Source organism: Aspergillus ibericus (assembly GCF_003184845.1).
Source record: "Aspergillus ibericus CBS 121593 unplaced genomic scaffold BO80scaffold_21, whole genome shotgun sequence".
Classification (NCBI taxonomy): domain Eukaryota; kingdom Fungi; phylum Ascomycota; class Eurotiomycetes; order Eurotiales; family Aspergillaceae; genus Aspergillus; species Aspergillus ibericus.
Window position 1 is genome coordinate 325453 of NW_020292119.1, and position 26852 is coordinate 352304.

Genomic DNA, 26852 nt, shown 5'->3' on the forward strand with positions numbered 1-26852 from the left:
TCGACTGAATTGACTAAATCCCCGAACCGTGCAAGCCGATGCTGAATACAAATTGCAAAAGAACAAAAGAGAACCTCGTTGCCAAACGATCATAAAACAACCTCACTCCTCACCACCATTCTCTTCCTCATCAACAAACCCCTCCGGGAGCCCATTCCCACTAAACTCCCTGATCACCAATCTAGCTTCGCAGTGATTCGGGTCCGCAAAGGTCTGATCGAGCCATTCGAGCATGTTCTTCCATGCCTGAGGCATGATGCATTCGATATTCAGGGCCTCACCGGATGAATAGCAGTTGCAGCCGTGATCGTGCGACGAGGCGACAGGTAGTCCAACGGGCTGGTTAGAGATCATATAGCCACGGCAACGCGAGGAGATAAAGGCCGCAAAGGATGAGGGATCTTCTGTGTTTGGCTGGGTTCCGAGATCAAGCGAGGCTAGATGAAGAGGGTGGGAGAGACAGATGGCTGAGATGTAGGGACGCCATGCTTCCCCTGTAGTGGGTTGTGGATCAGTGTCAGGCTTGTAGAAAGAATATGAAGAAAGAAAGAAAATGAGGTGAGGAGAAGAGGGAGAAAGTCTTACAATTATTTGCCAAGTATCTAATGGCACCCAATCCACCATCAACCAGTCCAACGACCCCAATCTTCGCATCCGCTCTAACAAACCGCCCCCGGGCAGCCAATATTTCATCAAAGACGCAATTGACATGTTCCTGCCAGTTACCATTTCCAGGAATCTTGTTCCGATGAGACATAGCTGGAGGAGAATCTACAGCTGACTCTCGGGGCATGCAAGGCCAGGACGCCAGGGTCATTGCTCGACTGGAGCGGCAGTGCCAGATCAATTGACCGGTATTTGCCAGGACAAGAGCTGTATCCGAGAGGTCTTTGTTTGTAGCATTGGAATCAGCATCATCTTTCTTGCTCAGAACAGCCTGGGCAAAGGCAACAGCAGATCCGAGATCAATGCCCTCTTTCCCGACAGTGCGGTAAGCCCAGATCCCAAGATCCTGGAGAGGTTCTCCGAAGACGACGATGACGCGGGAGGCGGAGGAGATGTTCTTGGAGACTAGAATTGGGACATGGGCGTCGGTAGGTTTGGCAGTTAGTGGGAGGCGTAGAGTGACGAGCCCGAGGTCGCGGAGACGAGCGGAGACGATTCTGCGAATGCATGCTGTAGAATAGGTTAGAACATAAGAAAAGTAATCTGCGACGGTCTGAAATATAACTAGGAGACGAGCGTTCAAGACATACTGTTCATAGCCTCTCTTTGCATATCGTTCCAGCGCTCGTGCTTATTGATCTTGTACTGGAACTCCTGCTCTGGATCCGAGATCTTTCTGATCTGGTCATTGTCGTTGATAAAGTATCTGACCTCAGTTAGTGGCGTACACGACAGACTCATATCTGCTTTCTTACCCCAATTTCTTCAGATCCGCAGGGAAGACGGGGTCCGCAGGGAGATCCTTCCGATTAAAGACGAACATCCTGGCGATGCAAGTCGAGGGTAAGATAGAACATGGGCTTAGAACGGGATAATGACTTAAAGAAGAGAGGTGTTGAAGAGGGGAGAGGGGAAAGGAGATGACAGAGATCCAATGGTGAGTGAACAACAAGGACAAGCCAGAACTGCAGCTTTCCGAACCGTTACAGTGAATGAAAGGCGTTTGCCGAAGCAGTCACTTTCAGCTCGCCCAGACCAATCGCAAAGACTCTCAGGTGTCACATCCGTCCAGGAAGAAGACAAATCAACGGTGCCAATCCCCGAGTCCTCACTGCAGACCCCCTTTGCCAGTTACTGCCACAAGAAAGAAAAGCAGGTAGATATTGATGATGAAGAGTCTTTATTCTCACCACCACCTAGGATCTATGGTACATGTCTCACTCACGAGAACAAAGAACGGAACAAACGCCTTCAGGAACCGGCCAACCCAAAGCTACCAAAAAAGTCTTTTCGCATAATCCACAGGAAATAATGATAGGCTTTACCAACTCGCCTTTCTCACACCCGGGAGTTCACCGGCCAGTGCCTGCATACGGAATTGGAACTGGACAGCCGTTAGCACTTATTCCTACTCAACGTTGGAAATCATTTCCCATGCTCTGTGTACTTACTCTACCCAGTCTGAAGGCCCGGATCACACTTCGAGGAACACCACCTGCCACACAGCGGTTCTTGATCTGCGTCGAGCGAGTGTAGGCGTGCATCGAGGCGAGCTGCAACTGCGCCTGGGCGCGCACACGCTGGGGAAGAGACGTGTTGTGGATCACATAGCGGAGAGCTTGGCTGTAGTATCACAAAAACTGTCAGTCTCGATCGATCGTTTGTTGGAAAGAAGGCCGGACAAGCTTACCGTTCGGGCTCGAACTGCGCAAAGACCTTACGCTTGGTGTGGTCGCGGACGACACGGGGGTTGATGAACCCGCCGAGGTCTTGGATCTTGGCACGGAATTGGGACATTTTGGCTGGTATGGGGGTTCCTGACGCTGGTGGACTAGGATGAGGGTTGGTTGATGGCGGAGGTTTTGGCCGCTGCGGCGAAGTCACGGGGCCGGGATGGACATTGCCAGATTGGGTATAGGGCCATCTCGCCCTGGATTCGGGAGATTTCTGAGAAAGTGTTATACAATGGTTGATTGGGACTACTTGATTGACAATAATCTACATCTCATGCAATGCTCTGCCTGTACTGGGATTTCGCTTCTGGTACCGCAGTGGGACATCTGAAAACTTCCTATCCATGACCAGTGCCAGCCTTCATTGAACCAGCACTAGCCTTCGTTGAACCAGCACTCATTAGAACTCAACCTAGTGCTGCACCGTGCACATATCCCAACTGCAATGCCGCTAGCTCTCGGGCAAGTGACTACGAGTTGCCCCAGCCCGCCTTAAACGCCGCACACCGGCGTATCATCTTCCGAGAGGTTTCATCCATACTTCAACTAGTACAACCTCCATCAGAGAAAAATATGTTATACAACTTGTCAATTCGCCATATGTCCTAGGACGGTATCTTCTATAAGCTTATACAGAGTAAATGCCCGCAAACGAATCACCGGCGACTCGGCAATCGGGGTCTCAGACTACCCACGACCCTCGTTCTTTCGCTATCTCAGCGTGCCCGAACCTCGGTAAAGGCTAGTTTAATGCTTCTGGTTCTTGGCGTTGGGGTTGCGGGGGTCGTTCTTGAACTCAGCGGCTAGAAACAATCGAGGTTAGCATGACTCCGTGCGAGGGAAAAAGGCCTCGAGTCAAGTGAAAGCTCAACGGCGGAGTTCGAGCAAAGGAGCGGTAGGTTCACGTACTGTTCATGAGAACGTTGGCGAAAGAGTTGACGCCGTAGAGGATGACCACACCTAGACACAAAACCGTCAGAAACCGAACGTTACCCCTCCCAATGTGCTCCCAGCCAGGCTGATATCCTGCATTGACAATTCCACGGCCAGGCAAGCCATTCAACAAGACAATGGGTGCATACCGGCAGCGAAGAAGGGGCCCAGAGGCTTAGCTATAGGAGCAAGCAGGTCAGTTCATATTCTGGTTTCTCGGCTCAACGGAGGTGCGCCAGGACCGCGTGCAACGTACCAACGGGGGTGGGGAACTTCTTTCCGAGGAGAGACATGGTGGCAGTCCGTTTGATTGAAAGCGAAGTGCTGGGGATGGAGGAGAGACGGAGTGGGAGCAGCTGGTGAAGGAAGACGAGACAAGAGCGGGTACAACGAGGTTTGTCCGGGAGTCCGAACCTCCGGCCGCTTTAACGCTTCGGGAAAGAGTTGCCGCGCCGCTTTTGCCCGGCCGCATCGCTGCCCCTCCAGATGTAAACAATCATCACTTATCAAGAACGATAAACAAGAACCACCCCTTGACTCTTGCATATAACTAAACATCAACGCAGCATCATCACAATGGCAGAACATCTCCAAGCTGCGGTTGGATCCCTCCAATCCTCCCTTCAGGTTCTCGATTCCTCCATCTCCACCCTCGATGCCGGCATTAGCGACTTTCCCCGACTATGCAAGGTCTTGCAAACCACCCGAGTAAGTGCCATCTTCAGCTCACTACAGTACGTGACTAACCCGCACCAGCACTTTGAACTTCTCCCCGAACCTACCCTGCGCGAAGCGCAACAGTCTCTCCTGGATGAAATCACCCCAAGCATCGCCCACCTACTATCCCTAGCGTCGAATCATGTTGAGAAGCTCTCCCGGCGGGAACAGGGCCTCCGAGCCAAGTGCGAACTGCAAGAAGGACGACTCTACTCTAATGAGAGTCGCCAGCCATCCAGACTACGTAGTGCCTACGGTGATCGACAGGGCGCTTCTGGTAATGCGGCAAAAGCGGCCGAGTTGAGGAGACTGGTCCAGAAGAAGGAACGTCTGCAGTATGCAGTGGAGCGATTGGAGTTGCAGAGTACACAGAGAGAGCGGCAATTACGGAAGAGTATGGCTTTTCACTGAGGAGTTGGTGAGAATTCTTAAAAATTTCCAGATGCTTGCTGTCTGCGAGCCTTCGAATGATGGCCGTTATTGAAATCACTCGGAGCTATTCCGAGAACGAAAAATGATGGAGGACGGACCGAGGCTAAAATCAAGAACGTGGCAGGTGGTCAAGGTGCTTGATCTGCAAAGCTGGCAGGGGGCATTAGCTCAGGAAAACTCGATGACTCGCGGCTATTATCCCAAAGCCGCAATCGAGTCGCATCCTCACTACATTGCGTATTTACTGGCCTCTTGTTGGAACCACGGAACCACAGAAACACAGCGGATGAAGGACCCTACCAGCAGTGCTATACCCCGATATCATTCTCCATCGAAGTTAATGGAGGATAACACACGGGCTTGGGGCTAGAGGGCCTATTTACTGATGCAATGCTTTTTGACTAGAAAGAAGCCCCTCAGTCGCGGTCTGACTTCAAAACGTCAAAAGGAGTCTACTAGGAGTTCTCCAAACCCTCGCTGTTTAATGTTTATTAAACGAAGATGGATGAAAATGTTTGAGTGAGGAGCTCTTACAAGCAATGACATGATCTATACACCAGCTCATATATCGTACAAGTATAATACAATGACCTCTCAATCACATAGATGCTCCTAGCCAGGAAGCACGATTCAACCCTTTATGCGCCAATCTTTGACGCCATGTACCCAAATGAACCGAATCAACCCATATCTATAGGCTTAGGAGGTTGGCTTGATCTGCTTCAACGCTTGTCTGCGTTTCGTCTTGTGCTGATCTTTCAACCAAGCGGGAATCTTTTGCCCCTTCTTCTTAATTGGGGTCTCAATCATGGGCGTTCCACCAACTTCAGTATCCTCCTCGTCTAATTCGCCTTCGTCCCGTTCCGCTTTCTCGGCGGCTCGTTTGGCCAGTCGTTCCTTTTTGCTCTCGCCATGCTTGTCGCCGAGTCTCAGCTTCCTGAAAATGCGAGTCTTCGCACCCAGGGCCCACAGGTCTCCCCATTGGGCCTTGCGCGCGTCCTTGTAAGCTTGCCGACTGAATGAGCGAGGGACGGTCCACCGCTCGATCTTGCCGGCCGGTGTGCACACGTCGAAGGTGACGTGACCACGGCGTTTCATGGGTTGGAAGACGAGACGAGGGAGCGAGAGGGCATTGACGTCGGCCGCTTGTTCGGCAGAAGACTGGGTTTCGGACGCAACGGCTTCGGATGTCTCGACTCCTTCCTTCGGCATTTCGACCGCATCTTCGTACCCGGCAAAGGCTGCATCGGCCGCTTCAGGGCCCTGGACGATTCCGTCTTCGACCCGCCGATCCACACCGCGCTGGACAGCGATGTAACTGAATTTCAAATCCTCATGGTTTCGGTCCTTGGCGCCAATGATGCGCTGCAAGAACGGAGGCCTGATGTAGCGTTGCTGGAAATGACAATAATCCTTACGGCCCTTACTATGGCCCGGCGTGTGGTACATAGGGCACTTGTTGTGGTTGGTGCAAGGAGCAACGATCATGCCGGGTTCTTTTTCGATAAATGCATCTTCCTCAGGCGACTCGAGGAAGTTCTCGTAGTTGGTGGACCCAGGGCTCGAGACGAATCGCTTCAGTAGCATTTCGCGGGCTCCGGCGATCGCCTCGAAGCCCTTTTGGTGGCCCTTTTCGAGAAGGATCAGAACACCTCCGTTAGGATTTAGAAGGTTCCACAAGTTCTGCACATGTTCCTTTCGAAGGTACTCCTCCTCAATTCCGAGCAGGGAGTGTGGAGCAATGATAACGTCGTACTGTTTCCGTTTTGGCGGAGCTCTCTCATCGTCCAAGGTGGGCTTCTCTCGGATATGTACGTAGTCAGGCAGCCGTGGGAGGAAGGTTGTGTCTTCAAGCATGACGCTTGCACGGGGACGAAGGGCATCGGATCCAATAACGACCGTCGACCGACCCACAGGACAAGGCTCCTCTGGGCTACGATCTGGTACCATAGCTTCCCACTCAGCACGAAGAATGTCTCGCCACGCCAGGACGCCTGCACCTCCAGCGCTGACATCGAGAACATGGGGACCATCTTCTTGTGCCATCAAATTCCGAATCCACTCCGTACCCAAACGCTTCCGAACTTCCACGAGCACACTCAAGGCAGATGCATACATAGCGGGGTAAAGAGCGGCAAGGTAGACATTAGCTTCCATCTCGGTCATGAAACGCTGGGACGCTTCCAGAGCGATCGGTTGTTGAGGGACTTGCATGCGAGGAGGTGGGGTTGTAGCAGAGTGAGGGAGAGACCTGCCGCCAAATGCGCGATGAGCAGTTTCTGCGATATGCTTGTTGGAGAAATCCGACAGAATCACAGAGACGGGACCCGTCAGAGTGTCCTTCGGTGGAAATATCGTGCTGGGATCCGTGGAGAACTTCCCCATTGAGGTCAGAGGATGGAATCTGGGAGTCGAATCAGACGCTGCCTCATCTTCGAACTGCTCTAGCATGATCTCTCCTCCAAGCTGTTCAGCGACTTCTCGCGTCCGTTGCATCGCGATCGTTTCATCAATTGGCGGTTCGGCTTCCATATCATAGACCAACGGAGGCTCGTCGTGTGTTTCCGACTCTTCCAACTCTTCCACCTCATCCAACTCGACTTCTTCCCAGCCTCCCTCGGCGTCGAAACGGTAAAGTTTATCCGGGTCTATTTCCTCCTCCCCTTCCTCCACCATGTCAAGTCTGGAATCCTGCGCGAGAGTGACCGGTTCGCCATACAACCGGGTATAAAGCTGAGTTTCCGTATCGTTCAAATGCCCCTCTGGAAGGTATTCTCCAAACTCTTGTCTCGCTTGTCGCACCCGTGCTTCCAAGGTCGCTTCGTCCCGGTGGCCGATCGTCTGACTCACGGCATGATCGAAATCTATTCCCTCAAGGTTGAGGGCTCTCTCATGATCATCCAGCAGATCTAGGTCGTGCATGAGTTCAGCCATCTCCAAGTCATTCTGATTGATTTCATCGATCAAGGTGTAGATAGTATCCTTCCGCTTCGTGCTGGGATCGGTCTCCGTAGGCGATGTGGAGGAATACCTTCGCCCGTGCTGCCATTGCTGAGATCGAACATGTGTAGCTTCCCGGAGCAGGGATTCCAAGTGCGAGGCTGACGGGAGTGCTTTCCGGGCAATCGAACTTCTGGGGCGCACAGCTATGAAGCTCGCAGCTCCGCGGCGGAGTGGCTGGGAGCCGGTTTGCGGCGACCTGGGTACAGCCGTGCGTAAAAAGCCATGGGGCTGGGACCGGGTCGCCCTGGCAGCCGGAGATCGTGACAGCATCCTCAACGCTTCCACGGCTCGAGATGCAAGTATCAGGAGCTTGTATCTGGAAGAAACTGTCTCGCCACTCGAGAGCTTTTGACAGGAAAACTCGCGCCAAGCCGCATGCCCATCAGAAATTACGCAGTTCCTATTGGTCGTGCAAAGTATGCTGTCTTACATAAGCCGTCTAGAACAACGGCGGCTTCGGATCCAGGCGCGCAAGCATCAATTATCAGAGCGTGGAAGAACGGCGGGGGCGTATTGTTTGAAATGTTATTTACAAGGTGAGAGCCCTACTGAGACTCGCTGTCCGTATCTTCATTGCCCATGAGCACCTTCAAAGCCGATATCCACTTCAACACCTCGTGCTCGACAGCAGTAAGTTTGGCCATGACGGCCATGAGGCTGGGGTCCTGGCTCTCTACGCGGATCTTTTCCTTTACCTTAACTTCATCCCCTTTCCAGGTGAATACGTCGCCGGCCTCATCGTGAGGGCGATGGCGAGTTCCAAAGAGCCGATCTCGCAGGTTGAACCCAGTAAGAGAGATGTCGGCTGCGAACGCGGTTGGCGTATGTGTGGGTGTGTTGGATTCTAGCGTCCTGAGATGTAGAACCAGTGCCGAGTCGGCAATGGAGAGATGGAACGACAAGTACGATGGTAGTGGAGGGTCGAACATCTTGCGGTTGCAATTCAGTTCCGTTCAGCATGACGAGAGCAAATGGATAGCCACTTACATCCTCTTGTGCACTTGTCTCCCACCACTTGCCTCGGACCTTGTCATTTTCACCCTTCAACATCTGCCGTGCTTCGCTGATTGTCTCGCGCAGAAGGTGCAGTTGTCCGAAGATGAAGCTAGCATTGAGTGGATCTCCAGTCCAAGCGCTTACGTCGACAATATCGAGACTTTGATTGACAAGGTTCCTTACCGATACCAATTGGCTTAGAACGAGCTCGGGTGTTGCAGGGGCATTAGAAAGACACAAGCGGGTGGTGGCTGAACCCCGCGAGGCAAGGGAGCTAAGGCGGAGCTGAATATCCTATCAAAGCACGATTGAACATCAGCATCATCCTTCGAGACGCTAGCTTACAATAAGCAACGGTCCATGCTCAAAGAATGCGGGTCCATATGGAAGTTCAGTGGTAAGGACTAAGGGAGGGGGGGGAGATAACATACGCCTTTCACGATCTTCGTCCCAACCCGAGTCACGTAACCTTTTACATTTTCCGATCGCAGAGACGAGAGGACTAGTGTTGATCCCGGCTCCTTGGGAGCCAACAGGGCCTCACACTCATGAAGGCCCTCTTTCAAGGAGGCAAGGGAGTCTTGCAGGGAACGCAAAAGCCATTCTAGCTCGTTCGCCTATATCAGTTACCACCTGCCTTATCGATGATGCATGCGCCGTTGGGCCGACTCAAAATTGAGGGTACAAGGCAAACAAAACAGGGCATACCAACGCGGACTCGACTTCCTGTTCCAGGCGCTCTTGGGGTAGAGGTGGGTAAGCCCAGGTGGCCATGTTGAAATTTGACCCAGCGGGCTAGTTGCGACCCCCGGGAGATCGGATGGATGTACCTCTGGGTCCGGCAGTGGTCAAAGGGATCGGTAGGGGGAGTACACCGTAGGCAGCAGGGTTCGTGTCGGGGTTGGTGACGAAGTCGACAGAACAAAATTTCCGCATTGGCTTTCGCGTAATCCACGTCGATCCGCAAGGTCCCAAGGCGGGTGCCCAACTCAATCGGAGGAGGGGGGGGTGGTGCAACGTCGGTCGTGGACAGAAAGTTGTTGCAGCGGGCAGAGCGAAGTTCGACAACGTCATGGATCCGGATGGATGGCCCCTCGACCCCCAGGCAATCAGGCCGCCCTTGCCCGATCGAATCTAGCGGGCCGCTAAGGTTTAGACTAGCCGAGGACAGTTAGCGGGGCCTGCTGCAACCATGACGTCGACGCCGTCATCTCTGGCCGGTCGTGCCTCGACGATCAGCACAACCTTTGAACCACTCAATGGGATCACTGCCGTGATGCGTTCTCATCATTATATCACTACTATGGTACCCCTGGTACTTTATCCCCCGGGGTCACCACCACCGGCTTCTCCGGATATCCGCTTGACTACTGCAACCTTTCAGACCCTTCCCTCCTCGCGAGTTCTCGTCCTTCCTACCTAATACTTCCTCGCCCTCAAACAATAGCAGTTTGTTGCGATTCAGAAGCTCAAATAGCTTGCGCTGGGATTTCGTTTTCTGTATCTGGAGTCCATCAATTACAAAGACATACCGCCATAATGGCTCTCAGCAGTAATACCCCCACTTCCGGGATACAATTGCCGCTGCATCGCACACTTGTGGCTAACTGGATCGAAATCTAGGAGTCGCAATGGGCTTTCTAGGCCTGTTCTTCACAGCAGGAGCTCTTGTACTCATGTTCCTCACATTTTTGGGAGGGGCGAGGAACTCGCGCCCGCTGAACGAAATCTACTTCTTGCAAGTTGATACGAGTAATATTCCAGGGGCGCCATCCCTGTCTCGTTGGACTTATTGGGAGTTGTGTGCTGTTGTAAATGGGAAAAGCGATTGCGGATCGTCTCACCCCGATTATCCATTCGATCCCCCAAGCGAACACAACTTTGACACCACTGTCAACATTCCCTCTGCTTTCGTTGGGTAAGTCAGGATAGATTGCCCGCCTGAGTATCTTCAGATCACCATCTGACATGCCACAGAACGAACCACTACTATCTAACGTCTCGGTTCTCGTTCCCTTTCCACCTTCTCGCCCTCTTCTTTGGCGTGTTGTCGCTCTTCACCGGATTCCTAGCCATGTGCACGCGCATCGGAGGCTATGTGTCCTCACTGCTTGCTTGGATTGCCCTGGTATTCCAAATCATCACGACCTGTCTTATGACGTAAGTTTGGATCAAGCATGAAGCAAAAAGACTTGGCTAACATCTGCCAGTGCTGTCTACGTTCAGGGTCGCAACAAATTCAACGCCAACGGCCAGTCGGCCAAACTCGGTGTTAAGGCTTTCGCCTTCATGTGGACGGCTGTGGCTTGTCTCTTACTGTCTTGCATCTTCTACTGCATAGGTGGTGCTGTTGGTCGAAAGGAAAGAGGATACAGCGGCCGGGAGCATCGTCGGCGTGGTTTCTTCTCAAGCGCGCGTTCAGCCAGTGTGAGAAGCAACAAGGAAACTGCGCCCTAAATCTGGCACGACCCTTTTTTCCACCATTGATCTGAAAATGAATATGCTGAACTAGGGTATCTCAATGCCTATTATAGTGCAACAATCGGCTACATGTTTGCCCATGAACTACGAACCAGAACATGGGATGTATCTCTGAGGGAGGTATCTGATCTTTTCGATGACCTTCCAGCGTTGGAGTTTGAGATCTCACTTTATACCCTCCCTTGTGACTAAGTAAGGTCACGTCAAGAACTATTAATGTGTCCTCGTTAATGAATCTGTCTGTCTGTGTGCTCGGCCAATGATTTCATGTATCATACTGTCTCTTGCTACTTGACATCTCTTCAACCTTAATTATAATACGACCTGCCTGAAAAATTATACCTTGTATCTCAAATACATCTATAAAACTCGTTCATATAGTCATGTACGTCTACTATTCATGTCTCCAAAGGACCAAGACTGCACAAAGCGATCAGGTCTGAGACAAATCCCGTCGGTATGATACCGGCCAGTATGATCACCAAACAAAGGAAGTGGTCATGGAGGTTGCCAATAATTAGCAGGAAGGAGTGACGACACACCGCTCAGCCAGTTGACTCTGCCGGAGAATACCTCGTGTTTCTTTCTTACATCTACGATTATATTGGCTTGCTTCCTCCATCTCCTGACTCCCAAAGTGTTTACAAGCCCAAAGAATATGATCGGTCTTCATCAAAGAAATTCATTGTTTGCATAGTCGCTACGTATCCGAGCGTCTTCGGCATATTCCTATCAAGTGAATTTTATGCATGTATGCTCTAATTTTTGAGCGTATAGCCTCCTGGCATTAAATGTGAGTTAAGTTATGGCTAAATGATAAATTCCCTGACACTGTAGGCGCATAAGGCAGTTACGAGACCCAGATTGGAGATAAAGAATAGTCTCCCTAACAGGCTGAACCGCCACTACGGAAATGTCCTCTTTGAGATGCAACTTCCAAATTGCACGACTTTCAATATGGTAAAGTATGGGGTATATAAAGACGTTCAAATCTCTGCAATCCAGTCCAGGTCTGTGCCTCAGATTAGAACTCTCCACCTCCTGCAAGCCACAGGCTGGAAGTTCTGAGCATCTCCCGAGTCATTTCGTCTATTCTCATATTCACACGACATAGTCATCATCTACATCATGGCAATGCTGATATATACCCTCATCCTGGGCCTTTTAGGCATCGCTTGGCTGCATATTCTCTGGCGAGTTGGCTACGACTCTTTCCTCGAAATTTACGAAATCCTTCATCGTAAAGGCTGGATACGCCTAGCCGAGCCCTTCCTCATACTCTCCATGGCCTTTACCTCAGAAGCATCCAAGCGTGAGCAAAAGATATGGATCTCCGAGTGGCGCAGCATCCAGGACAAGGAAGAAGAGACCATGCAACGCGGGTTCTACCTGCTTGACGAAGAAGTCAGTCTGTTTGACAACGAGTTCTTAGATATCGATCCAGAGCTACAGACAAGGCTCGCGCAGGTGCAGAAAGAACACGACCACATCATTCTCGATCTTATGGATCTGGGACGCGACAAATGCCACTTGCAAGATATTAAGCCCGATGGAGCCTGGACGAGATATCGTTCCGAAAAGCCCGATATCAGCCTTGACAGTGAGAAAAAGCGCTGTGCTCTGAGATATGGTTGTTGTTATCGTGATTGCGGATGCTGTGAGAAGGCCCGTGAAGGCACGTTCAACGGAAATATTTGCAGGCTGGAGTCTCATTGCACGGACTTTTGTGGGTGTTGTGTTCGGTATAGGGAATCTCTGAAGGTGGCGAGGGAGCCGGAGCCCATTGTGTCCAGAGACTTGCTCGAGGACAAAGACGTTGAGGAGAAGACAAGGGAAAGGCTTCACGAACCTTCCGAGCCCGAGTCCCTCTTTACACAGCTCCCTTTCTCCACAGAAACCCCACCTACTTCTTCCGATGACAACGACAGCGAGGAGACAAGAGGGAGGCCCTACGGGTCTTTTAACACCGACGTTCATTCTTCAAGCCTCCCTTTCTCCGCGGAAAACCGACCTACTTTTGTAGGAGATCGTTGTTCCTCTGCAAGGAAACGTCCCGCCTCTTCCGTGGATGACACTTTCCCGTACCAGGAAGAGTGTACTTTGCTAGATGGTCCCGGGACAAAGACTTGTGCAAGAGAAACCGTTACGTACCGAGGGTTGTAACAAGCACAATGAGTTATCGTTGCTGCTTGCTTGTATAGGTGTGATCGACAGCAGGGACATGCTGGTTATGGAGATATATAGTTAAGAAGTACCTGGAGATATCATTCCAGAGATAAAGAATCAAGAATGTACTAAAGAGAGAATCTCTTTCCTTCCTATCCATCATCCTCGAGTAACAGCATCCCTCCTCGTGACTTCCATTAACTAGCCCGAGCCACATATATCCAAGCCACATGGACAAACAGTAGACAGCGCAGAGTACTACGAAGAATCCCCGTCTATAGTGAAACCAGCCGCCAACGTCGGACATAATACGGATTAGACATCTGCATAGTCTCATACTCCACACGTCCACGACACTGCTCGCTCACGGCCGATCAACCACATCACTGCTTACACCCAGCCTTCGGCTTCTATCGACACTTCCTCTTTCAAAAAAGAACAAGCTTCCTTTAAATCGTCATATTGAAATTACCAAGGTCCTCCTGCCAACCGCTACCAAAAGGACGACCATAGGTCAGATCCAACGCACCAAGTCTCCCACCCACCTCCGTTTCTACTTTGCTTGTGTGGTGGATAGTGCGGGAACAAACTGGAGGGATGGATGGATGGATGGATGGATGGATGGATGGATGGATGGATGGATGGATGGGTTCCTTCCACTCCAATTCTAAACGAATGACAAAGTCGTATCCCGCGTTTCCTGTATTTGTTCATAGACTGTTGACGTGTGGATAAAGCTAGATGGTATCAGCAGAGGAAGAGACTGGACAGAATTCACGATAAGAAAGAGATTCTTCGACGCTGACGTGACTATGGAGCAACCTAAGGTTTTGAGGGGATGATGGGTTATGATGCCTAGCTAGGATACGTACACAGAGACCTGTATTGGCGCGGTAACTTGTAAAGGGACCTGAAGCCTTAACAGTGACTGGCAAGGAGGAAGACGCTCCGAGCGCATTCTGGAGATGCGAGAAGAGAAAGCCTACGACGTAGCCTTGACATTAATTACAATGGATATAGAAGATTGTCTAGAAAACCCATCGTTTTCTATTATGCTTCAAAACAGCTCTATGTACTTTTCAGAAGCCTTCATTGATACATTCATCATCAATAAGTCATGGCAAGACAGAATGCCGAACGCATGCTCTTTGTCCTGCCCGGTCCAAGGACGCATAAACAGAGGGTGAGCCCCAATCCAGCCACAGGAAAAACAGAACAGTTCAACAGATCAGGTTATATAATTCTAGATCGATTCATAGAAGAAAAAGCATCGTTATAAGTCTTGGGATGATCAGAGATATATGAGCAAGGAAATTATAGGTTAAGAAGAGATCTAGGCCTTGGGAGCCTCAACGGCACCGCGGACGGCGCTCTGGCCGCCAACTTCCTTGGCCGTGATCTGCAGACCCAGGTCAGCGTTGACGTGAATCATCAGCTCGACCTTGCTGCCGGCCTTGACGCCCTTGACGGCCAGCTCAGCAATGGGCTTCTCGGTCTTCCAGACAATCTCACGGGTCTCCTCCTCTTCCTCGTCCTCGTCGGAGTCGAAGTCGGAGTCATCCTCATCGTCATCCTTGGCGGGCTTCTCCTCCTTAGGCTTGGGCTCGGGCTTGGTAACCTTGATCTCGCGGACACCCTCGCAAACACGGATGAAGACATCACCACCCTCCTTGGGGGCAGGGAACTGAGCAAGACGGCGAGCGGGGAGAGCAGTCTCGGCGTTCAGGAGAGACTTGAAGTCAACGGTCTCTCCGGAGGTGAACTCGACACCAATGGCGTTCTGGAGGTGGGGGGTGGCAGTGACCATGGGGTGGATGGACTGCTCAATGTCCTCCTTCTCAAATTCCTGGATCAGAGAAGCCTGGATAGCGGCACCTCTGGGGGCAAGCTCGGAGGGGTTGATGGCACCGACGAAGGTGGAGGGGGCGAGAATCTTGGTAGTCTCGGGGAAGATGTTGCGGGCCAGCTGGGCAATCTTGGGAGTGTGAGAAGTACCACCAGCGAAGATGACCTATAGGTGAGTTAGAAGATGGCTCAAGGGAACAGTGGGTATAAAGAACAACGAACCTCATCAATGTCCAAGACATCCAGACCAGCCTTCTTGACGACCTGGTCAATCAAGCCGGTGAACTGAGCGAACACCTTGCCAGACAGCAGCTCGTAACGGGTACGGTTGACAGTGGAACCGTAGTCGATGCCGTCAGCGAGACTCTCAATGCTGAGAGTGGCGTTGGTACCGAGACTCAGAGCCTTCCTGGTAGCCTCACCCTCCAGCTTCAACTTGGCCAAGCCGCGGGCGTTCTCCCGGGGGTCGGTCTTGTGCTTCTTCATGAACTCCTTGGCGAAGTGGTCAATGACGATCTTGTCCAAGGTAGCACCTCCCAGCTCGTAGTCATGGGCAGTGGCGAGAATGGTGTACATGCCACCGCGGCAAGCAACGACAGCGGCATCGGAACGGGTGCCACCGAGGTCAGCAACAACAACCAGCTTGTCGGTCACAACAGCCTCGGGACGAGCATCGTAGGCGAGGACGGCAGCAACGGGCTCGTGGATGAGCTGGAGGACCTCCAGGCCAGCAGCGTTGGCAGAGGCAATCAAAGCCTCACGCTGAGCATCCTTGAAGTCGGTGGGGACAGTGATAACAGCGGCGGTGACCTGCTTTCCAAGGAAATCGGAGGCGGACTGCTTCAGGCGGCGGAGATGACGGGTGGTGATCTCGGAGACGGTGACAGTGTTGGGGGTCTCAGCGGTGGTGTCGTTGATGGAGAAAGCAACGGTGGAGTCGCTCTGTTGAGGGTGGGCAGAGTTGTGGCAGGGAGTGGGGTCTATCGACTTGAAGCTGCAAGAACTCCATCAGCATCTTCTCTCGGCTTGCACTGGGATCGATTGACGTACTCCTTGCCAAGGTAATCTCTGAAGTAGGCAACGGTGTTCTTGGAGTTGCGGATAAGCTGGGCCTTGGCCTGGGTACCGTGGTACTCCTCGCCATCAATGTAAGAGAGGACGGATGGAATTTGACGGTCTAATCACGGATAAGTAAAATCGTTCGCAGTTGGGGTATATAAAATAACTAACCTCCCTCCTCGTTGGCAATAACTTCAGCCTTGCCTTCCTATAGTTCCAGTCAAGTCAGTAACTTGTCGCAAGTTGACACCGTTGGTGGATAAAAGTTCCAATGGGGCGGATTTGGCTGGAACTGGATCCGTATAGGCAGGGAACAGAATTCACGTACGGCGTTCAGGCGGGCAATAGAGCTGGAGGAGTTGCCAAAGGAGATACCGATGGCGAATCTCTCGGCGGTGCCGTTGGTTTCGGAGCTCATCTTGACTGTGGGGTGTGCAAGGGAAGCAGGGGAAAAGAGAGAATGGAGAGGGAAGAATGGGGAGGAGGGAATTCAAGTCAGTCGGGCTGCTGCTTCTCGATCCGCCGCGCTGCGTTTTGCCCCGATGGAAAAAAATTTTGGCTGGTTTGCAATTGGCGGGCACGTGTGGCTGGTGCTTATCGATAGTGGCTGTGGCGGTGCAACCGCCACTTTTTGATGGAGTTGTAGTATTATGCCCCCTCAAGGAACTATCTGATAGCGCTGTAGGTAATTGAGGCTACCTTTGATCATATCAACTAACCAGAGTAGTTGCAGAATGACTAAACCTCCGCAAAGGGTTCCTCCATGTATCTACAACGTCCGCCATCTCATAGGTACTCCCGCGCCCTCTTGCATTTCTCACGTGGAGATAAGCCCTCCCGATAAGCCGGGATTTGCGCTTCTTTTTCCCAGTCGCGGTCGACGCTCCAGCAATCCTCATCTCCACGCCTTTCTCCCCTCCATCACCGCTGCAGGCACCAGTGGTGAGACACATTCACCATGTCATCCCCATTAGTACTTCTCCCTGGAGATGAGGTCCCATCAGAATACCTCCCTGCTACCAATTCCGCTCCATTGAGGCTGGGTCCCGGTCTCCGTCTACTTACGCAACCACCCTCTTCCTCACCTTCATCATCCTCCCCTAGCCATGTTCTCACAGCCACCCAAGCCGGCATACTGTCCACCGATAACAAAAGAAACGCCGTCTCTATTTTCTCCTCTCCGAACCGCCGCTACATCCCTACGCCCAACGACCTGGTCATTGCGCAGGTCCACCATTCCAGCCAGGATTACTTCCATTGCATGATTACCCCACAGACGCCTCATGTGGTGCTGGGACAGCTGGCATTCGAAGGTGCGACGAAGAAGACACGGCCGATGCTTAAACAAGGCGATCTAGTCTACGCTCGTGTGCTCTCGGTCGGTCTTGGTGCGGGCGCGGAGATTGAACTCACATGTGTGAATCCTGCGACGGGAAAGGCTGAGCCCGGAGGTCTGGGCCATTTGACCGGGGGTATGGTGTTTGATATCTCCACTGGCATGGCTGCTAGGTTAATGAGGGCAAGTTCATCTTCCTCCGATCAACAAGATGGCGTGGCCGGGCTGGTTGTGCTGGATGAACTGGGCAAGAAGTTGGAGAAAGCCGGTGGTTTTGAGATTGCGGTGGGAAGAAATGGCAAGGTCTGGGTGGACTGTTCTAATGGTGGAGATGCTGCAGTCAAGGCAACGGTAGCGATTGGACGGTGCTTGACTACGATTGATGAACACGATTTGGGCCCAGCCGATCAGAAGAAGTTGGTTTCGAGGATACTGCGAGAGATGAAGATCGACGTCTAGGAGGAGGGATGGGAGTGGTTACTGTGCCTTTATGACTAATTGTGTGATATCATGCAGTATTTGACGATCCCAGCGTTTCTTGTACTATTTCAGGCTGTAGGGCAGATCTGGGAGGACAAGATGACCAATTCTGAGTGCATGTCACACTCATACCTTGCTCGGGCAGTTCAACCAGGTTGGGTTGGATCATGATCCCCACATGGAGCTCAATCCCTGCCACTGACATCCAAGCTTAAGCCTCATAAGGATGGACACTGAAGACGATGTGTAGCGGCCGCGAACACTTGAGACTGGCATTAGAGAGCAGAAGATTGAACAAACAAGTTGAAAGCAAGAACGAGAGGCTAGTTAGATGAACTCGCTGAACAACTGGTTGATCAATTTCACGTGGAATTAGTACCTATTACCTAGTTGGTCGGGCTTTACCATGCTGCAAACGGTGAAGCGCCTCCATAGCTTGCATCCGGAGTGAATTGAATCAGTTCGGCGGAATGTGATAGATAGCGAGAGACTCCTAACGATGGCCGCGGGACTGACCGCTAAAGAAGCTTAAACGGCACCGCCAAAAGTCGCGCCGCCCGCGCCGCTCTAAGCTTCCTCGGGCGATTTTTCTAAATTTTTGTCTGGCAGAAGATTGTCCCCATTCCACTCATTCTTTCACGGCCCTGCCCCGGTTTTCCTTGGGAGCCAGACAATCCCGTTTTCCCTCGTTTCTTCGAGATGGGCAACTCGTCGTCCCAACCTGCTGACCAAGAGCAAAATGGAACGCCCGAGAATTTCGGTAAGTGACTGATTTGCCTGCAGCTGTCGCAATGGATCTTTTCTCTTCTTACTTGACACAGCCCACTGATCTGCAATGGCACATAGATACTAGTCGAATGGCTATAGACGTTCCTTCGAGCTCCCCGAAGAGCATAAAACGATCCAATCGGGAATCACAGCCCGACGGTTCAACGACGTCCAAACGGAAAAGAAAGGCTCTGTCCAATGCTACCAACGACCAGAACAGGGCAGCTGCCGCACCGAACTCGCCCCAATCGCCTCCTCACAATTCATCCACTGCTCGCCCAGCGAAGCGCAAGAAGGTCACCGAGCCAAAACAGAAACAGACTCAAAGTCGCAAAGCGGAGACGGCAAAGCAAAAGCCGAATGATGCACCCCTGCGAGATGCGGCCCCGGCTCCACAGACATTAGAAATTGAGGGCTCGAACGGTGTCTCACATAATACCTTAAAGGAATCGAGTACGCCAGAAGCGGGAACCGACGAAGGGAAGGCGGCTTCCTCAGAACCGGCCCAAGACGACTCGGAAGCGAAGTTGGCAAAAGCATCCGACGAAGCCAGTGAGAACCCTACGGCTCAAGGAGAGTTCAAAAAAGGAAAGCGCGGCGTGGATGCCAGTAAAGGAAAGGAAGGAAAATTGGTTGGCTTCTTCACCGCCGAGGAAGTCAAGAATCTGGAAAAGTTCAAACTCCATTTCTGCACAACCCACGGCGTCTCTAGCGACACTTTCGACCTTATGGTTCAGCATTCGGAAAGGGACAAATCAACTCCCTTCCCTTGTCACGCGGATGTCATCACGAAACCGGCATTCTGGAAGGAGGTGTATGAGATCATTCCCAATCGAGACAAGAGGTCCGTTTATCGGTTCATGAGACGGCATTTTCAATGCTCAGCGCAGAAGCCGCATCACTGGACCCATGAACAAGATGACGAGCTCATTCTACTCCATAAACGCCACGGGCCTAAATGGGCTTACATCGCCAAAATGATTGGTAGGAGCGACGACGATGTTGTCCAGCGGTGGAAGAATCGCCTTGAACATCGCCGTACGATGAACAGAGGCCCATGGTCTGAGGTGGAGGTCCGTGCGCTACAAGAACATCTGCAGTCTTCATGGACCGCGATGAAAGAGACCGGGCATGATGTTGGCCGGGATATCTACGAGATGGACGAGAGTTTGATAGCCTGGGGCCTAGTCAGCAACAAGATGAACAACTGCCGCTCCAGACAGCAGTGTGCAGACAAGTGGCGCAAGGTTAGGCGCAAGGTTCTGGCTCAACGCACCAAGGGAAATCCGGATGCTTTCTATGACCCTGTGGTCGAAACGAAACCGCCAAAGCGTCGAAGCAAGTCGAGATCGATTGCGCCCCCACAGAGCCAATCGGACAAACAGTTCAAGAGTGCTGAGTTTGTAAACTCAGATGACGACTCGGAAGAAGAGATGACCGAGACCCCCAGTGTGGATAGGACCAGTGAGGGATCATCCCCGCAACCCTCGAAGCCGGCACATTCCAAAGCGAGAAGTCATGAGGCCAGTGATAAGTCTGACTCGGATAGTTCTGACTCAGAAGACGAATCTGATTCGGATGCAATTTCCAGTGGGGTTGGCATTAAATCCGAGAACAGGACCCCCAGTGAATCTGATGACGGCCCCTCGAAGCCGAAGCAGAAAGAAACTCTCGCGACCAATGGCCTGTCACCGCAAAGGAAGCGCGCCCCTAATGGTTCTGCCAATAAAGGGAAAGCGACCAAAGCGTCATCTTCTCAGCAGCAGGGAAGCCCTGTCCAACAAAAGAGAAAACGCTCCCCTGTGGCCTCTTCGGAGTCAGGCTCTGAATCCGAGTCCGAGGATAGCGAGGAGAGCGCGTCGAGATCGCCCCCCAGCAAACGAGTGTCGAAGCCTACATCGAAGGCCTCGCACGCCGTGAAACCGCAGGAGAAGACGCGCAAGGCAGACACAAGCTCGGACTCATCATCGGAAGAAGATGAGTCTGATGACAGCAGTGCTAGCGACAGCAAGTCGAGATCGTCCTCCAAAAAGGCGCCCATCACCACTGCAAAACTTGAGGAAAACGACGATCAATCACGACGTTCATCCGCCAAACAGGGACTTGCGAAACCCCACAAAGTGCAGGCTCAGATGGAATCCCCCAGAATCAAGCGTAGTAGCTCGTCAGACGACTCAGATAGTGACTCAGACGCATCGTCCGATGATAGCAGTGACAGTGTGTCCAGCGAGAACAAACCGGCCAAATCATCCAAACGCCATCAGCAAGCTGCTTCTGCCAGCACTGCACGCAAACCCGAGAAGCCTTCAGCTCGATTTGATAGGAAGGCAGACGTGAAGCACCCCAAATCAGCAAAATCATCTACAGCAGACTCGTCTGATACTTCCAGCTCGGATGAGGATGAATCGGGCCAGTCGAAGAACACTAAGACTGACAGCGGTTCCCAGTCCGAGACGGATTCCTCCGAGTCCTCCGAGTCCGGATCTGACCTTTAAATGAAGGATTATGCCATGTTAGACTCTAATTTTAAAACTGAGATTCGGGTTTCGACTAGATCTCCTATCCATATTAACTTGTCGATCTGAATCAGCTCAAGGAAGTCTGATTGCCACACGAATAATGATGAAATGCGTGACCGAAAAGTGTCGGATACCTCTTCTCACTTTGCATGATTTTTCTCCATATTATGAGTACAAATAGCGTTTGTTGCAATGTTTCGGTGTCCCATGTGAAGGGGTGGGTAAATGAGAAAAAGTTTCTTGTCTCCTTAATTTTCTGAGCCTAAGTGTTTCTTCCTTATACCCTAGTTAGGTGTTCTTGGTATAGATAAAACAAGGCTTTTCTGGCAGGCCTTATTTACTGAATCACTGCTTATTATTTTACGATAATCATGTCAAAACTTGTATTATACTAGTTTTTCCCACTTGAAGGACAAAATCCGATCTATGTATACAAAATCCCACCCACTCACTAAAGCTCATCCTTATCCCAAACCTTCTCATCTTCCTCCTCATCGGAATATGATTGTCTCTCCCTTTCTTCCTCTTCCTGCTGTTGCTGAAGAGCAACCCTCTTCGACAAAGCCGCAATCTCATCATCATACTCCGTCCACTCGGGCACCTGTCGTCTGGCCCGATCCAGCTTCGGCTCCTTGGTCATCGGATTATTACACAGATCGATAGTGCGTGCCTGGGACTGCGATTCGTCAGAGCACCACGTCTCACACCACAGCCACTCCTGCGGTAGACTCTTGATGGGGATGTAGTGCTGCATGTGATTCGGCAGGTCCTGGTCCAGATTGCTCAGACTCTCGGGATCGGCGGAGAGCATCTGGTACTGGCCTCGGAGACGATCGCCGGCGGCGAGGGTGCGGAAGCGGTTCAGATCGACGACGTAAAGCGCAGAGATGTGGTAGGGTTGGCCGCGAAGGAAGTTCTTCCAGTAGCCTTGCTTCCAGAAGCGGAAGCCTTCCATCTCGTGGCGGGAGTCGCACATCGGGGTGAAGCCGTAGGGGGCGCCTTCGAGGTCGAGGGAGACGAGATCGTACATATCTGTGCGGACGATTTGGTCGGCGTCGACGAAGATGACTTTGTCGAGGTCGAGGGGGAAAAGAACGTCCAGGAAAAGGATCTTGTAGCCCCAGATTTCACGCTGTTTTTCTTGCTGGGCGCGCAGCCAGTGCGGCCATTTGTACGTGACCATTTCGTAGGAGAAGTTGTATTCTTGGGCGAGGTGGGGGAGGAAGGATTTGAAGGATGGGGAGAGGAATTGTTCGATGAACCAGAATTTCACGCTGTGGTTGGTGTTGCGCATGACCGAGACCATCATGATGTTGAGCATACGCTCGTAGAGATGGCCACTGGCGACGGAGAAGATGTTGATGTCGGCCTGCTTGCCGCTGGTGCCTTTGGTGCTAACCCCAACGCTGGAGAGGATGTCCGAGGCGAAGTTGAAGCCCTTGGACACGTAGTCCATAGCGGAGCCCGGTTTAGGGCCTGTCTCGAGGACATCCTCGGTCTCGTAGCCCTTCTTGCGGGAGACACGCGGGAAGAGGGTTCGGCCTTGGAAGGAGAGGAGGGCCACCTCATTGTTTTCGTCACCCGGTTGGGGGTTATAGCCAAGGCCGCCTACGCTGTCAAGGGTGAAGATGCGTTCGCTGCGGCCGGGCTTGAGGTTGATGTTCCACAACCCAGGCTGGGCTTTGAATTGGAAGTATCCGAGATTAGCCATGACGATGGTGTCGGAGAAGTGAGGGTTATTTTCAGTTCCAAGGATAAGCTGGGCCCCCCTAGGTGGGGTCTTTACGGTCATATCCCGGGAGTGGCCTTCTATCAATATATGCTCCAGAGCATAGATAGCCTCGACATCAGTGCCTTCCCTCACCGAGCTCAGCTTAATGTTATCGAGATCGTGAATGGAGTCCCTGGGAGCCACAAGCCATGAGGAGGGGACGTCCATTCCCAGGGTTAGGAGGGCCTCAACGGGAACGCCCGAGAAGGAGGCCGTGGGTCGGGAAACCGATCCATCGTCGTTGAAAGAAGGCTCTGATTCAAGCACGTAACGGTAGAAGCGTTTGGTGGGAAGCTCTTTAATCTCCTCCCGCGGATTCAGGACCAACCTTACCCTGACGCTTGCCAGCTCTGACAGTACTTTCAGAATTGGAAGCCACCTCTGAGCAACTTCAGAAGTTGGGTCAATGGATGCCACAATAGTAATTGCTGGATCTTCAGAGGTAGAGATGGTGATCGCCGAACGCAAGTTGTTCCACCGATTGAACAAGAACAAGCGGATGTCTGAAGTCGACTCGAAGATGCCCTCAGGAACATCCGAAATAGTGGAAAGAGTAGTGAGAGATGTAAGCTTGGCAAAAGTCAGAGGATCAGAAAGCTTATCGCCGAACTCAAGTGCTTTAGCAGCTTTTGCTACCGGAGTAATCCGCTTGAGCCTCTCGTAAGTCAGTAGCTGATCCAAGTCCTCCGAGGCCAGCGCAATGTCCTCCGCAATCGGTCCGATAACCCTTCCGTTGATGATAAGCGCTCTCGTGCCCGGGGCGAGACCGAACTCTTCGACTACAGATTGCTGAGCTTCCCAGAATTGGGCAACGTTCTGAGCTTCGTCATCTGATGGCGAGTCGGAACTGGCGATCGCCTCCAGGATTTGCGCGACATCTGGAACTTTATCACCGTTCAAAGAACGGTAGACTGCGGAAGACCTAGCCGTAGCAGGTGTCTCAGGCTTGGGGTTGTGTAGGAAAAGAGCTTCAATTTCTCCGTGTGTCTTGCGGCTCTCGAGGGCCGCACTGAGTAGTTCGTATCCGGGCTCATCATCGAAGTTGCCGATCACAATGACATGGGCACTGTCAAGCACATCATGTTGATCTGAGGCTATGCGTGGGATCTGGCTAAAGAGCTCTCCTTGGGAGTCGGCGATCTTCACCAAATCCACAGCCCGAATCTCTTTTGGATCCTCGGGAATGATTGCCGGGTTGCGTCGATCGAAGGCCTGGGAAAGGAAGAGCTCTGGGAGCCAGGTGTCTTCCTCGACTTCACCGTCAGCAATCCGTTGTTGAATTAATTGGGTGTCTCGGCTGATTCTTGTGCTCATTTCCTGGGCCCAGTTAGCATTGCGGGTAACGGGAATTCCGTTAACAAAAGCATGCGATGCTTCGTGCTTCATCCCTAGGCGGTTTAGGTACGCTGTTGTTCTAGCCACCGTTACGTCGAAACTGTCGTTATTCAAGATCTCATCTAGAGAAAGAGGCTGCTTTTCAGGGCGCACGTTCCGATCCTTAGTCGCTGCCTGGAAGCAAGCCTCGTCCGGAGAAGCCAGTTTGTTTTTGGTAGCAGACTGTCCAAATCAACAACTGGAGAATGATAGCTATAGAGCAAGGTGGTACTCACCGCTTCGAGATAATCCATGAAGCTGGCCAGACCAAATGTCTCTTGAAGATAGTGAGCAACCTTAAGCTGAGCAATTGCCCCGTCCGTGAACGTAACCGGGATCAAGCCGAATCTCACGGGGATCTTGTTCTTCACAAAGACCTGGATTGTCTTGATGACAATATCAGCATCTTCGGCATTAGCCAGGTCGACGGGGTACACGATATTGTTTGCGTCGCGGCGCACTGCGGGAAGTTGGCCTGGATAGGTGCGTTGCATGAACTGATGCATGTCAGCATCTTGACATGAGGATTCTCACATGATACTTACGCCCGCAAGCTCGCTCGACCATGACTCGTACCGTGCGTCCTTTTCAAGGTCATTCAACCACATGATTACACCACCTCCCTCAATGTCATCACGATAGTTGTAGCGCTGAGGGCCAACCCCTGCCAGAGCCTCACCAAGCGCTGGATGTGCCAGCAGCTCCACAGCTTCCTTAGCGGAGAGGCCTAGGTTTCGGAACTTCTCAATCAATTTCCTTTCGCGACGCAGGTGATCCAAAAGAGTGAACGCATCCACTTGCCGAGGTTCAATTTGAACCCCATTGATCCACAGCGCGTTAAGACCGGGAGGAAGCATACGCAATCTGCTGGATCGAATATCCTGTAGCAGCTCGGTGGAGATATTGTGAGCCGCGACTCTGGCAGAGTACTTGGGAAAGTCCTGCGACAGCTTCACGAGGGTGTCAAACGGGTCATCGCTATCTAACACATAGCTGGCCGTGTTCAGACCGAGCCGCGAGACTTCTGACGATGACAGGGGTCTCAGATCATTCAGGTCGTCTTCAACCTCACCAGACTGTTTAGGCTCCGCACCGCCTGGTCCTCTTTCTTCAGCAGCTCTGTCGTCAATTACAATGTAGTCCGTCCGTTTCAGGGCGAGCTCGACTCCGTAACCAGACACGAAAAGGGGGCGTGAGCTCCAATGCTGGGGAGGCCTGTACCGTACACGGTAGGATAGTTGTCCTTCCTTTGCCAGAGCACTTAATGACAGATGAAACTCCTTGAATATTGGGGATGCCACATCAGCGTACAGAATAGCTGGGGGTAGGGACGAGTCTCCAAAGACACGATCGAATGGAAGTTCTCGTGGGTCGCTGCGATTGTAACAGTTAGCCTACTACCAGAGCCCACAGTCCATGAGTACGACTCACTCGGATCCAGAAACGTCCTGCTGGGCACGTTCCATGGCAGAAGAGCAGTATTGCTTTCCATCGGAGTGAACCCAAACAGGACAAGCTGCATCCTGCGCCGCCATCAATGAATGCTGAACAGAGGCATTGTAAAACTGGTAGTGAGCGGTGATCCGCGGACTCGCCGACCGCATTGCCAATGACAACTTGAAGGACGAAAGGCTCTCAGGAGTCCCCAAATGCCCATCTTCATGTACAACGTCCAGAAAGCGATCATAGAGTTCTTTGTCCGTCACAGCATCATCGAATGTACCATCGGCGATCCGGTCAAGCAATGGGAAGTAGGAAGTGGCGTTTTCCTCGGCGGCAGTCTCTCTATTGATCAAGTCAGATACAAATAGAAAGGGTTTCAAGAAGATGTGGTCGAGAAGTGAAGCCACTTACAGTAATTCTATCAGGTATGGTGGGGAATCAAATGAAGCTTGGAGAGCAACATTGACTGACGGACTTGCATGACCCAGATTAGCCAGCACGCCAGCAATCAATACAGATGCAAGCCGCCATGAGGCGACAGCTTCGACTCCAGACACCATCGTGGTAGTCCACAATAGGCCCTGATATCTAAAACTGGATGGCAGCGGTGGTGACTAGCTAGCTATTCCCGATAAGCTAGCAAGCACAACACATCCCGGGCGGATAAGCTCGACGCGATCGATGGCAACGGTGTATTAATTCGTGCAATTTTTTCGAGATACAAAGTTAAGAAGACATTAGGGACACCCAGATAGCCTCGGGCAACTAAATTCAGAAAAAGGTTGAGTCAAGAGAGCGTTGCTTATGTGTCGGGGGGCATTTGGACACATCGCGGGATGAGGGAGAGCTGCTACGGTCGGCGCAGCGGCCAAAACCGCCAAACTTCCGTGTCTCCAACAGCAATCGCTGATTGGCTGACATCAACTGTAGCTGGGATGGCCTCAATTCCTGGCAGTAGTTGTACGCACTTTGAGGTGCCACGGACGCAATGATTCATTGAGAATTGATGATATTGAATTATCTGAACTGACTGAATGGTAGGGGCTGGAGGACTATCTAGTACAGATATTATCAGACCCCTGACAGATCGGCTTGGTGGTTGAGTCCCTTTGGCCGAGTGGTTGTCACAC

General features: G+C 51.9%; 11 protein-coding genes across 11 annotated transcripts; 5 read left to right on the forward strand and 6 right to left on the reverse strand.

The window, feature by feature from the left end:
* Positions 1-102: 102 nt before the first annotated feature.
* On the reverse strand, positions 103-1489 carry BO80DRAFT_356447 (uncharacterized protein; the record flags this gene model as incomplete). The annotated part of the gene is made up of 4 exons (XM_025715791.1): positions 103-494; positions 586-1176; positions 1257-1372; positions 1422-1489. The coding sequence occupies 4 exons, from the start codon at positions 1487-1489 to the stop codon at positions 103-105; spliced, it is 1167 nt and encodes a 388-aa protein (XP_025575005.1).
* Positions 1490-1987: 498 nt separating this feature from the next.
* BO80DRAFT_455579 (mitochondrial 37S ribosomal protein uS14m) lies at positions 1988-2463 on the reverse strand (the record flags this gene model as incomplete). Its single annotated transcript, XM_025722116.1, has 3 exons — positions 1988-2050; positions 2118-2289; positions 2357-2463. 3 exons carry the CDS (start codon positions 2461-2463, stop codon positions 1988-1990), a joined length of 342 nt encoding a protein of 113 aa, XP_025575006.1.
* A 326-nt stretch (positions 2464-2789) lies between these two features.
* BO80DRAFT_425491 (F1F0 ATP synthase subunit i) lies at positions 2790-3653 on the reverse strand. The gene is made up of 4 exons (XM_025719530.1): positions 3589-3653; positions 3482-3511; positions 3309-3359; positions 2790-3202 (listed from the first exon to the last, which is right to left on the reverse strand). The coding sequence occupies exons 1-4, from the start codon at positions 3623-3625 to the stop codon at positions 3147-3149; spliced, it is 174 nt and encodes a 57-aa protein (XP_025575007.1). The 5' UTR covers positions 3626-3653; the 3' UTR covers positions 2790-3146.
* A 255-nt stretch (positions 3654-3908) lies between these two features.
* On the forward strand, positions 3909-4460 carry BO80DRAFT_356321 (DASH complex subunit SPC19; the record flags this gene model as incomplete). Its single annotated transcript, XM_025715786.1, has 2 exons — positions 3909-4040; positions 4089-4460. The coding sequence occupies 2 exons, from the start codon at positions 3909-3911 to the stop codon at positions 4458-4460; spliced, it is 504 nt and encodes a 167-aa protein (XP_025575008.1).
* A 553-nt stretch (positions 4461-5013) lies between these two features.
* BO80DRAFT_493931 (tRNA methyltransferase RSM22) lies at positions 5014-9532 on the reverse strand. The gene is made up of 5 exons (XM_025723847.1): positions 9189-9532; positions 8912-9097; positions 8472-8774; positions 8180-8413; positions 5014-7523 (listed from the first exon to the last, which is right to left on the reverse strand). Exons 1-5 carry the CDS (start codon positions 9252-9254, stop codon positions 5181-5183), a joined length of 3132 nt encoding a protein of 1043 aa, XP_025575009.1. The 5' UTR covers positions 9255-9532; the 3' UTR covers positions 5014-5180.
* Positions 9533-9718: 186 nt separating this feature from the next.
* Positions 9719-11318, forward strand: BO80DRAFT_425496 (SUR7/PalI family protein). The gene is made up of 4 exons (XM_025719531.1): positions 9719-10032; positions 10104-10398; positions 10458-10640; positions 10691-11318. The coding sequence occupies exons 1-4, from the start codon at positions 10020-10022 to the stop codon at positions 10935-10937; spliced, it is 738 nt and encodes a 245-aa protein (XP_025575010.1). The 5' UTR covers positions 9719-10019; the 3' UTR covers positions 10938-11318.
* A 771-nt stretch (positions 11319-12089) lies between these two features.
* BO80DRAFT_465159 (uncharacterized protein) lies at positions 12090-13124 on the forward strand (the record flags this gene model as incomplete). Its single annotated transcript, XM_025722701.1, has 1 exon — positions 12090-13124. The coding sequence occupies one exon, from the start codon at positions 12090-12092 to the stop codon at positions 13122-13124; it is 1035 nt and encodes a 344-aa protein (XP_025575011.1).
* A 1033-nt stretch (positions 13125-14157) lies between these two features.
* BO80DRAFT_425497 (ribosome-associated complex protein SSZ1) lies at positions 14158-16481 on the reverse strand. Its single transcript, XM_025719532.1, has 5 exons — positions 16360-16481; positions 16203-16239; positions 16023-16149; positions 15195-15966; positions 14158-15138 (listed from the first exon to the last, which is right to left on the reverse strand). Exons 1-5 carry the CDS (start codon positions 16447-16449, stop codon positions 14461-14463), a joined length of 1704 nt encoding a protein of 567 aa, XP_025575012.1. The 5' UTR covers positions 16450-16481; the 3' UTR covers positions 14158-14460.
* Positions 16482-16768: 287 nt separating this feature from the next.
* On the forward strand, positions 16769-18281 carry BO80DRAFT_425499 (exosome non-catalytic core subunit RRP40). The gene has a single exon (XM_025719533.1). The coding sequence runs from the start codon at positions 16990-16992 to the stop codon at positions 17824-17826; it is 837 nt and encodes a 278-aa protein (XP_025575013.1). The 5' UTR covers positions 16769-16989; the 3' UTR covers positions 17827-18281.
* A 158-nt stretch (positions 18282-18439) lies between these two features.
* BO80DRAFT_502419 (MYB DNA-binding domain protein) lies at positions 18440-21429 on the forward strand. The gene is made up of 2 exons (XM_025724322.1): positions 18440-18607; positions 18694-21429. The coding sequence occupies exons 1-2, from the start codon at positions 18547-18549 to the stop codon at positions 21108-21110; spliced, it is 2478 nt and encodes an 825-aa protein (XP_025575014.1). The 5' UTR covers positions 18440-18546; the 3' UTR covers positions 21111-21429.
* An 81-nt stretch (positions 21430-21510) lies between these two features.
* Positions 21511-26519, reverse strand: BO80DRAFT_407841 (putative UDP-glucose:glycoprotein glucosyltransferase). Its single transcript, XM_025717821.1, has 5 exons — positions 26134-26519; positions 25711-26064; positions 24825-25653; positions 24516-24776; positions 21511-24462 (listed from the first exon to the last, which is right to left on the reverse strand). Exons 1-5 carry the CDS (start codon positions 26280-26282, stop codon positions 21586-21588), a joined length of 4470 nt encoding a protein of 1489 aa, XP_025575015.1. The 5' UTR covers positions 26283-26519; the 3' UTR covers positions 21511-21585.
* Between the last annotated feature and the right edge of the window lie 333 nt (positions 26520-26852).

Coding starts and splice junctions, on each gene's coding strand:
- BO80DRAFT_502419 (XM_025724322.1), top strand. CDS start 18,547: ATGGGCAACTCGTCGTCCCAACCTGCTGACCAAGAGCAAAATGGAACG. Junction 18,608..18,693: donor TGGAACGCCCGAGAATTTCG/GTAAGTGACTGA, acceptor AATGGCACATAG/ATACTAGTCGAATGGCTATA.
- BO80DRAFT_425499 (XM_025719533.1), top strand. CDS start 16,990: ATGTCATCCCCATTAGTACTTCTCCCTGGAGATGAGGTCCCATCAGAA.
- BO80DRAFT_407841 (XM_025717821.1), bottom strand. CDS start 26,282: ATGGTGTCTGGAGTCGAAGCTGTCGCCTCATGGCGGCTTGCATCTGTA. Junction 24,777..24,824: donor GGTCGAGCGAGCTTGCGGGC/GTAAGTATCATG, acceptor GACATGCATCAG/TTCATGCAACGCACCTATCC. Junction 24,463..24,515: donor TCATGGATTATCTCGAAGCG/GTGAGTACCACC, acceptor TGATTTGGACAG/TCTGCTACCAAAAACAAACT.
- BO80DRAFT_425497 (XM_025719532.1), bottom strand. CDS start 16,449: ATGAGCTCCGAAACCAACGGCACCGCCGAGAGATTCGCCATCGGTATC. Junction 16,150..16,202: donor TATTGCCAACGAGGAGGGAG/GTTAGTTATTTT, acceptor ATCCGTGATTAG/ACCGTCAAATTCCATCCGTC. Junction 15,967..16,022: donor AGAGATTACCTTGGCAAGGA/GTACGTCAATCG, acceptor GAGTTCTTGCAG/CTTCAAGTCGATAGACCCCA.
- BO80DRAFT_425496 (XM_025719531.1), top strand. Junction 10,399..10,457: donor ATTCCCTCTGCTTTCGTTGG/GTAAGTCAGGAT, acceptor GACATGCCACAG/AACGAACCACTACTATCTAA. Junction 10,641..10,690: donor ATCACGACCTGTCTTATGAC/GTAAGTTTGGAT, acceptor AACATCTGCCAG/TGCTGTCTACGTTCAGGGTC.
- BO80DRAFT_493931 (XM_025723847.1), bottom strand. CDS start 9,254: ATGGCCACCTGGGCTTACCCACCTCTACCCCAAGAGCGCCTGGAACAG. Junction 9,098..9,188: donor AGGAAGTCGAGTCCGCGTTG/GTATGCCCTGTT, acceptor TAACTGATATAG/GCGAACGAGCTAGAATGGCT. Junction 8,414..8,471: donor AGACAAGTGCACAAGAGGAT/GTAAGTGGCTAT, acceptor TGCAACCGCAAG/ATGTTCGACCCTCCACTACC.
- BO80DRAFT_425491 (XM_025719530.1), bottom strand. CDS start 3,625: ATGTCTCTCCTCGGAAAGAAGTTCCCCACCCCCGTTG. Junction 3,360..3,481: donor GGGCCCCTTCTTCGCTGCCG/GTATGCACCCAT, acceptor TTTTGTGTCTAG/GTGTGGTCATCCTCTACGGC. Junction 3,203..3,308: donor CGCCAACGTTCTCATGAACA/GTACGTGAACCT, acceptor GATTGTTTCTAG/CCGCTGAGTTCAAGAACGAC.